The sequence below is a fragment of the Gopherus flavomarginatus genome, chromosome 18, assembly GCF_025201925.1.
Source record: "Gopherus flavomarginatus isolate rGopFla2 chromosome 18, rGopFla2.mat.asm, whole genome shotgun sequence".
Classification (NCBI taxonomy): domain Eukaryota; kingdom Metazoa; phylum Chordata; order Testudines; family Testudinidae; genus Gopherus; species Gopherus flavomarginatus.
In genome coordinates this window covers 4665865-4676045 of record NC_066634.1, presented here as the reverse complement: position 1 = coordinate 4676045, position 10181 = coordinate 4665865, and the positions used below count along the sequence as shown (strand labels likewise).

Here is a 10181-nt window from a genome sequence, read left to right as displayed (position 1 = left end):
CCCACTGCAGTGACCGTCTCTTCATTCTGTGTCTGTACAGCGCCTGGCGCGGGGCAGCCCTGGCCCGGCCCATTTAGGAGCAGTGGCAAGGCAAGTATTGGTAGTGAATTATAATAAGGAGCACGGGGAAGGAGGGTCATGAGGATCTGGGAGTGGATGGAGCAGCGAAGGGTTAATTTAAGGGTTTATTTAAAGGGTTAAAGGTTAAATTAATTTCAAGGGTCCCTGTTATGGGAGGGTGGAGACTGAACAGCTGATGAATTATATCAGCTCACCACTAGGGGGTGCTGTCCCTTCCCCAGGCTCCGCCCTCCCAATGGGCTGGGACATGAAGGGTTAATTTAAAGCGGATCCCTCTCTCCGCCCCCTCCCTATGGGCGGATTTAATGACTAGTTAGGAAGCTCCCGGATGTCACCACCAGGGGGCGCTGCAGCCCCCATGGACTGGGAAGCGAAGGGTTAATTTAAAGGGGTCCCCTAGGGACAGGGTGGGGGGGAATAGCTTGGCAGTTCCAGGATGTCACCACCAGGGGGCACTGCCCCTCCCTCATACACCCCCCCATCTCTCCCCCATGCATAATATCCTCCCGCCCCCCCCCCCAGCCAAACCTCCGCTCGCTCACTCGCTCTCCACCTCCCTGCCCGCCGGGCGCCCCTGCGCCCACTCCGGCCCCCGCAGCCCCATGGGCGGCCCGAGGCGGTGAGCCAGGGGACCCAGGCGTCCGGGGAGAGGGTCCCCCTCACGTGCGCCCAGAGGGGACTATGGGGGCTCCCCAGGGGTACCAGGCGTCGTGGTGGGTTTACCTGCTCCACCAGGTGCCGCGCACCAATTTCCAGTTCGAGGTGGTGGAGAGCAGCTTCGCCCCACAGGACAGGGAGTACCAGCAGGTAAGGGGGGCGCGGGGGCGCAGTAAGAAGGAGGGCGGAGGAATAGAGGGATAGAAGCAGGTTGAAAGGGAGGGAGAGATGGAAAGAAAGAAAAAGGGAGAGAGAAAGAGAGATGGATGGAGCAGTGTGAGTGCTGGAGGAAAGGGATGGATAGAAGGAGACAGGAGGGATGGAGGAGAGATGGATGGAGCAGTGTGAGTCCTGGAGGAAGGGGATGGATAGAAGGAGACAGGAGGGATGGAGGAGAGATGGATGGAGCAGTGTGAGTGCTGGAGGAAGGGGATGGATAGAAGGAGACAGGAGGGATGGAGGAGAGATGGATGGAGCAGTGTGAGTGCTGGAGGGAAGGGGATGGATAGAAGGAGATAGGAGGGGATGGAGGGATGGAGGAGAGATGGATGGAGCAGTGTGAGTGCTGGAGGAAGGGGATGGATAGAAGGAGACAGGAGGGATGGAGGAGAGATGGATGGAGCACTGTGAGTGCTGGAGGGAAGCAGATGGATAGAAGGAAACAGGAGGGATGGAGGAGAGATGGATGGAGCAGTGTGAGTGCTGGAGGGAAGGAGATGGATAGAAGGAGACAGGAGGGGATGGAGGGATGGAGGAGAGATGGATGGAGCAGTGTGAGTGCTGGAGGAAGGGGATGGATAGAAGGAGACAGGAGGGATGGAGGAGAGATGGATGGAGCACTGTGAGTGCTGGAGGGAAGGGGATGGATAGAGGAGACAGGAGGGATGGAGGAGAGATGGATGGAGCAGTGTGAGTGCTGGAGGGAAGCAGATGGATAGAAGGAAACAGGAGGGATGGAGGAGAGATGGATGGAGCAGTCTGAGTGCTGGAGGGAAGGAGATGGATAGAAGGAAACAGGAGGGATGGAGGAGAGATGGATGGAGCAGTCTGAGTGCTGGAGGGAAGGAGATGGATAGAAGGAAACAGGAGGGATGGAGGAGAGATGGATGGAGCAGTGTGAGTGCTGGAGGGAAGGAGATGGATAGAAGGAGACAGGAGGGATGGAGGAGAGATGGATGGAGCAGTGTGAGTGTTGGAGGAAGGGGGATGGACAGAAAGAGACAGGTGGGGATGGAGGGATGGAGGAGAGATGGATGGAGCAGTGTGTGTGTTGGAGGAAGGGGGATGGACAGAAAGAGACAGGTGGGGATGGAGGGATGGAGGAGAGATGGATGGAGCAGTGTGAGTGCTGGAGGGAAGGAGATGGATAGAAGGAGACAGGAGGGATGGAGGAGAGATGGATGGAGCAGTGTGTGTGTTGGAGGAAGGGGGATGGACAGAAAGAGACAGGAGGGGATGGAGGGATGGAGGAGAGATGGATGGAGCAGTGTGTGTGTTGGGGGAAGGGGATGGATAGAAAGAGGATGGAGGGATGGAGGAGAGATGGATGAAGCAGTGTGAGTATTGGAGGGAACGGGATGAATAGAAGGAGACAGGAGGGATGGAGGAGAGATGGATGGAGCAGTGTGAGTGTTGGAGGAAGGGGGATGGACAGAAAGAGACAGGTGGGGATGGAGGGATGGAGGAGAGATGGATGGAGCAGTGTGTGTGTTGGAGGAAGGGGGATGGACAGAAAGAGACAGGTGGGGATGGAGGGATGGAGGAGAGATGGATGGAGCAGTGTGAGTGCTGGAGGGAAGGAGATGGATAGAAGGAGACAGGAGGGATGGAGGAGAGATGGATGGAGCAGTGTGTGTGTTGGAGGAAGGGGGATGGACAGAAAGAGACAGGTGGGGATGGAGGGATGGAGGAGAGTTGGATGGAGCAGTGTGTGTGTTGGGGGAAGGGGATGGATAGAAAGAGGATGGAGGGATGGAGGAGAGATGGATGAAGCAGTGTGAGTATTGGAGGGAATGGGATGAATAGAAGGAGACAGGAGGGATGGAGGAGAGATGGATGGAGCAGTGTGAGTGCTGGAGGACGAGGATGGATAGAAAGAGACGGGAGGGGATGGAGGAGTTGAGGAGGGAGGGAGACAGAAAGAGAAGAGGGATGGACAGAGGGAGGAAGAAAATGAGGGTGGAGAGGGATGGACAGATTGGAGCAATGTAGGGACCCGAGGAGAGAAAGATAGAGAGGGAGAGAGACTGGCAGCTGGAGGGATCAAGAGAAGTGAAGGTGAGCCTGGTCCCAATGCCAGGACAGACAAGAGGGCAGAGGGAGTGCAGAGCTGGGAAGGGGGCAGAGTGGGCACAAGTGGGGGTGAAGGGGACATGTCTGTGTCCTGGGTCTGACCAGGCAGTGGGGCCAGCAGGGGTGGGGGGTAATTGACCGGGGTGTGTGTGTCTAATCTCTTGTTATGCTGGGAGCCACCTGTTATGTGTGCTGGGGGGAGGCTGGGGCGGCATCATACCCTACTTCAGATGTTACCATCCGGGGCCCCACCAACAGGGGCAGCTCCTCTCCCTACAGTGGTGGGGTCGCGCTGTCTGTAGGTCCATCTATCCCCAGAGCTACCTGTCTGTCCCCATGCACTCACCTCTATCCATCCAGCCCCATACACAGCCCTTTATCTATTTATCCCCATCCCTCTATCTCCATTCTCATCCCTGCTTCCATCCATCCATCCCATCCCTGTGTCTATCTGGCCATCCGTCCCCACACTCCTCTACCTCCATCCCCATCCCTCCATCCATCTGTCTTTCCATCTCTGTTCAAACTACAACCACTCAGACGGTGACATTAGCTAGATATAGAATTACATCAACATGTTACCTCCATCCCCCCCAAAAACTTCCTGTGTATCTCTGAGCCGCTCCCTAGTTCCCGAGTCCCTGAACCTGCCATCTCCTCTCAAGGGGGGTCCCATCTGGCCTGATTCCCAGACACCTAGATTTGCAAGTAACCCTGTGTAATCCAGGCCAGAGAGATTCCTGCAGGGAAGAGCCATGAGGATGCCCCAAGGCCTGGAGAACATTTGCACGGAGCATCCCGTGAAATTAAATGGTGGTAACTTCACACATGATCCAAGGCAAGGCATCATTGGCCTGTGGAACTCCTTGCCACCGGGTGGCGTAGGGGCCAGGATCTTGGCAAGTTAGGAAGCCTAGATGGGCACCAACAATATCCAGAGCAGTCATTAACAAGGATCCAAATTCCGTCTGGGCCACTCAATCTCAGGCTTAAACCGAGCTCGCAGCTACGAGATTAGGATGAAAACTGTGTGGACGCAAGGTTCTTAGACCATGTGGCCATGGAGTTCTCAAACCTTACTCTGAATTATCCGGGCGAGGTGTCTGAGCCAATGTGCCTGTAAAACCCGTCTCGGGGCTGGTCCTTGGAGGGTTTTAAGAACAAGTGGAACGAACGTCAGCCAGAGCTGATCCAAGTTGACTTGGAGATGATGTAATGACCCCTTAAGATCTCTTCCGGCCCCACAGTTCTAGGATAACACATGGGGCAATTGCCCAGACGAGCTTGTACAAAATAATCCGATGCACGGTGGACATCCTAGAAAGACATCCCCACACCTCATCTAAGCACAGGTCATGTTCATCCCTGCTTTGAACACCATTATCCACAGTTGATTCACATTTTGCAGCCCCAAACAGAGACAGTGGGAAATGCCCCTCTGAAGTGGGGGGCTGCCCCACGCTATCTGAGAAGGGACCAGTTACTCAGATAGTCCCACAGCTGAGGGGAATTAAGTGACCTGAGCAACCCCTGACTAGGATGCTGCAGACCTTGGACACTAGTAAGAGGGTCTTCAAGCTGGTTCCTGGAGTGAAGGGTGGGCCCGGGCTCCCCTACCAACCACTGGGTAAGGGGCACAGGCTGGGTTGTGGGATGTTTCATCCTGTTTGACTTTGATACCCCGGGAGCGGGAAAGTGTGTTGTGAGCACGGAGGGCCAAGCCATGACGAGGGAGCACTCCGAGAGAGAGACTGTGGTTTGCACGACTGAGTGACGGAAGGGGGCATCAGACCTGGAAGGAAATAATTCCTAGAGCAGCCAGGAGGAGGCGCCCTAACAGCAAGCAAGCCCCGTGACAGCCCTGACACTGGCAAGGGATGAATTAGGGGAGTTGAGCCCAGATGATCCACCCGCCAAGACTGTGGAGGAAGCTTGGGGATGTTGCCCCCAAAGCTGGTGATCAGTCAGACCCTGAGCATAGGAGCAAGATGCCATCAGCTGGGCTGCTGGACCAAGCTGAACCAAAATATGGGCCCCTTTGATTGTGGTATAAACATGTCCTCACACTGGGAGTCATCCCGATATAGCGACGGCACATCCAACCTGGTTCGGGAATAGCATCTCCATGTAAACAAGCAAAGAGACTCGAGGAGCTCACTTGACTGGGCCCAGCCAAAAGGGGTGACTTTTCCACAGTCTAGAAATTCAGAAGGACGCAGGACTGGGAAGGTCACAGAGTGCAGTCCCCTGCTATCGTCAGCAACATCATCCTGCCGTCCCATTCATAGATGTACAGCTCCATCTTCGAACCACTTAGGCTGATCCAGATGGTTAGAAACTTCCTTCTAATTTCCAGCCTCAGTTTATCCATGCCCATTTGTTCCTGAGCCAGGCACTGTTCTTCGGTTTCAACACACCTTCTCCCTCCCTGCCGTTTGCCCCCCTGAAAGCGATCAGATCCCCTCCCAGCCTCCTTTTTAAGCTAAGCATGCCAAACTCTTTGAGTTTCTTCTCGTAAAATCGACTGTCCGGTCTCCGGATCATCCTAGCAACTGGTCCAGTTCAGGTTCCTCATTCTTGCCCGTGAGAGGCCAGAATTGAACACAGCATCCCAGAAAAGCTAAAGCAAGATCAATCCAGATGAGAAATATCTGTGGAAGAGCTCCCCAAGAGATGAGGTAGAGTCTCCATTCCTTGGAGTCTGATCTACTGGATCTTTTCTTCCATCATATTAGTGCAAGTGAATTAACACAACTGAGTCGAAACGCCTTCTCAGCGCTTCTCAAGACCATCTTCAAAGACTTGTCTACGCACAATCATGGTCCCACTATACCTCTTCCTTGGAGGGGCTGCAGGAATATGGGTTGCTTATACTGCTATAGCTATTCCTGGCTGGGGGACTGTGGACAGGTCACTGCCTCAGTTAATGGGGATAATTACACTGACCTCCTTGGTCAGGTGCTTTGAGATCTACCAATGGGCTATTAAACCTCAGACTTCAGGCTTTAGCCAAGATCTTCGCTACAAGGTTAGGATGGAAACAATGTGTGTGCAGGCTCTTTCACATCGGCGACCAGGAAGTTCTGAGACCTTCCTCTGGTAGGGAAAGACCTAGGCAGTTTGATTTTGATACTGATGCTGTACCCTCGATCTATAACAAATGCATTCCAGGTACACAATTGCCTATAGAGTGGCCTCTCTGAAAGTCTGCGTTGGCTGCTTTGAGAGTTGAACCATCTGAGGCATTGCCCCAGCTCAATACCTTTATATCGAATTAAGACTCAAACAGAAGTAACGAAGTGTGAATTCAAAAAATAAAATTTGCTGATTGAAAAGATCAAGAGGTAACTTGATTACGATGTAGAGGGACCTTCCCGGGCAGGAAGTATCAGCTACTCTCTGACCTGGAAGGCAGAAGACCCAAGGGCTGGAAGCCAGATACCCTCAAACTGGGAAAAAGACTCCAGTTTTGAACAGCGGGGGCTGGGGAAGGGTGTAATTTAACTGAGTCAAAATGCCTCATCCGAATAAGCTACCAAGGAAGTGGCGGAGTCTATCCCTTGATGACTGATTGACCTCCTCCCAGTCCTCCCACCTAGGGGTCTGGCCCCATTGCCTCCGATGGAGCGATGGCCAATGGACACCCCTCCTCCCCTTCCCAGCTGGGGGTCTGGCCCCATTGTCTCCGACAGAGCAAGGGACGATTGACACCAGCTGGGGATCTATCTCTGGGCAGATTAAGACCAAATCTGGCCTCCACCCCCAATCCTGTCCTGGGGATTACGAGATGCAAATATCAAAAATGCGCCTCTTTTTTTAAAAAAAACAAAATGCAGATTAGCTGGGAATTAATGTGTGTCAGGAGTTGTCTGCGTAACAGGCGGGAGGCAGCTTGTTTATGATCTTTAATCCTGTCTATCGACCCCTCCCTCCCCCCACACCCATCCATCCCTCCCTCCCTCCCTCCACGCCCCGCCATCCCTCCCTCCTTCCCCCCACACCCTGCCATCCATCCCTCCCCCATGCCCCTCCATCCCTCCCCTCACACCCCGCCATCCCTCCCTCCCCCAACACCCCTCCATCCCTCCCTCCCTCCCCCCACACCCCTCCATCCCTCCCCCCACACCCCTCCATCCATTCCTCCCTCCCCCCACACCCCACCATCCCTCCCTCCCCCAACACCCCTCCATCTCTCCCTCCCCCACACCCCTCCATCCCTCCTGCCCTCCCTCATGCCACTCCCTCCCTCCCCCCACACCCCTCCATCCCTCCCCACACACCCCTCCCTTTGCTTTTAATTAATATTTCTTCTCCTCTTCCCCACCCCTGCTGAGTGAATTGCTGCTGGGGAGCCCAGTCACCGCCCTTCCCCTCTCTAGAGACCAGCAGGGGGGTGGGGCCCTTCCCCTCTCTAGAGACCAGCAGGGGATGTGGGGCCCTTCCCCTCTCTAGAGACCAGCACGGGGGGTGGGGCCCTTCTCCTCTCTAGAGACCAGCAGGGGATGTGGGGCCCTTCCCCTCTCTAGAGACCAGCGGGGGGGGTGGGGCCCTTCCCCTCTCTAGGGACCAGCGGGGGGGGGGGGTCCTTCTCCTCTCTAGGCTGCTGAGCCCAGGGGGCTGATCTGGGGGGAGGGTTTGGAGGATCAGGGGGATCCAGGGGATACCGGCTGGCTGGGCCTCGGGAGATTGGGGGGATACCAGGCTGGCCGGGCCTGGGGGGATGGGGGGTTGAGGGGATACTGGGCTGGCTGGGCCCAGGGAAATCAGGGGATACCAGGCTGGCTGGGCTCGGTGGGATTGGCGGATACCAGGCTGGCTGGGCCCAGGGTAATTGGGGGGATACCAGGCTGGCTGGGCCCAGGGGAATCAGGGGGATACCGGGCTGGCTGGGCCTGGGAGGATTGGGGGGTACCAGGCTGGCTGAGCCTGGGGGATTGGGGCATCAGGGGGATACTGGGCTTGCTGGGCCCAGGGGAATCGGGGGGATACCAGGCTGGCTGGGCCCAGGGGAATCGGGGGGATACCGGGCTGGCTGGGCCTGGGGGAATTGGGGGGATACCAGGCTGGCTGGGCCTGGGGGATTGGGGCATCAGGGGGATACCAGGCTGGCTGGGCCTGGGGGATTGGGGCATCGGGGGGATACTGGGCTGGCTGGGCCCAGGGGAATCAGGGGGATACCAGGCTGGCGGGGCCCAGGGGGGTCAGGGGATCCGTCCTGCGCAGAGGTGCGCCGGGAATGGGGGCCGGCGAATTGGGCTGGCGGGGCCCGTCCCTGGCAGCATGTTCCTGTTGTACAGCGTGCGGCTCCGTTTCTAATGAGCTCCTGGGAGGGGTCCTCACTGGGGAGCGTTGGCTTCACAGCAGTGGGGTGGGCTAGGGGGTCACTCGAGGACCCCGAGCAGCCTGGCTCCCTGCGGGGGCAGCAGGGGGGCCAGGCCAGGGGCGGGAGCCACATTAGCTGGTGATTCCCTTGGCAGGCGGAACCAGGAGCCGAGCTCTGGATTCGCTGCTATGTAGGTCACCGGGGGCCCCCGAGCCACGAGCCAGCGCCTCTGCCTCCGAGACAGGCAGGGTGCAGCCGCTCAGCCGCCCGCCCCCCCACTCATGCCCCCGCCCCCACGTGCAGCCCCCCATCTCCCCCCATGCACAGCCCCCTCCCTCTCCATGCACCCCTCCTTCCATCCCCACACACAGCTGCCATCTGCCCCCATGCACCCCCCCTCACCATGCACCCTTCCCTCCATCCCCACACACAGCTGCCATCTCCCCCCATGTACCCCCCTCACCATGCACCCCTCCCTCCATCCCCACGCACAGCCGCCGTCTCCTCCCACGCACCCCCTCACCATGCACCCCTCCCTCCGTCCCCACACACAGCTGCCATCTCCCCCCATGCACCCCTCCCTCACCATGCACCCCTCCCTCCATCCCCACACACAGCCATCTCCCCCATGCACCCCCCTCACCATGCACCCCTCCTTCCATCCCCACACACAGCCGCCATCTGCCCCCATGCACCCCCCCTCACCATGCACCCTTCCCTCCATCCCCACACACAGCTGCCATCTCCCCCCATGTACCCCTCTCACCATGCACCCCTCCCTCCAACCCCACGCACAGCCACCGTCTCCTCCCATGCACCCCCCTCACCATGCACCCCTCCCTCCATCCCCACACACAGCTGCCATCTCCCCCCATGTACCCCCCTCACCATGCACCCCTCCCTCCATCCCCACACACAGCTGCCATCTCCCCCATGCACCCCCCTCACCATGCACCCCTCCTTCCATCCCCACACACAGCTGCCATCTCCCCCCATGTACCCCCCTCACCATGCACCCCTCCCTCCGTCCCCACACACAGCCCCACATCTCCTCCCACGCACCCCTCCCTCACCATGCACCCCTCCCTCCATCCCCACACACAGCCCCCCATCTCCCCTCACACACAGCCGTTATCTCCCCCATGCACCCCCCTCACCATGCACTCCTCCCTCCATCCCCACACACAGCCCCCCATCTCCCCCCGCACACAGCCTCCCATCTCCCCCCATGCACCCCCCATCCCCATGCACTCCTCCCTCCGTCCCCACACACAGTCCCCCATCTCCCTCCACGCACCCCTCCCTCCATCCCCACACACAGCCTCCATCCCTCCCCACACACAGCCCCACATCTCCTCCCACGCACCCCTCCCTCACCATGCACCCCTCCCTCCATCCCCACACACAGCCCCCCATCTCCCCTCACACACAGCCGTTATCTCCCCCATGCACCCCCTCACCATGCACCCCTCCCTCCATCCCCACACACAGCCACCATCTCCCTCCCCACACACAGCCATCTCCCTCCATGCACCCCCCTCACCATGCACCCCTCCATCCATCCCCACACACAGCCACCATCTCCCCCCATGCACCCCCCTCACCATGCACCCCTCCTTCCATCCCCACACACAGTCCCCCATCTCCCTCCACGCACCTCTCCCTCTGTCCCCACACACAGCCTCCATCCCTCCCCACGCACAGCCCCCTATCCCCTTCATGCACAGCCCCTCCATCCCCACACACAGCCCCCCATCCCTCCCTCCATCTCCACACACACCTCACAGCCATCCCTGTCCTCTCCCTCCCCACCCCCCCATCCCCATCC

General features: G+C 58.2%; 1 protein-coding gene across 3 annotated transcripts in view; it reads left to right on the top strand.

Moving 5' to 3' along the window:
- The first annotated feature begins 631 nt into the window (after nt 1-631).
- TTYH1 (tweety family member 1) overlaps nt 632-10181 on the top strand; it is a 29260-nt gene continuing 19710 nt past the window's right edge. For all 3 annotated transcript variants that reach the window (XM_050927945.1, XM_050927944.1, XM_050927946.1), the window contains exon 1: nt 632-888. In XM_050927945.1, the coding sequence (XP_050783902.1) occupies nt 763-888 (126 nt within the window). In that variant the 5' untranslated portion in view covers nt 632-762. The remainder of the gene's footprint in view (nt 889-10181) is intronic.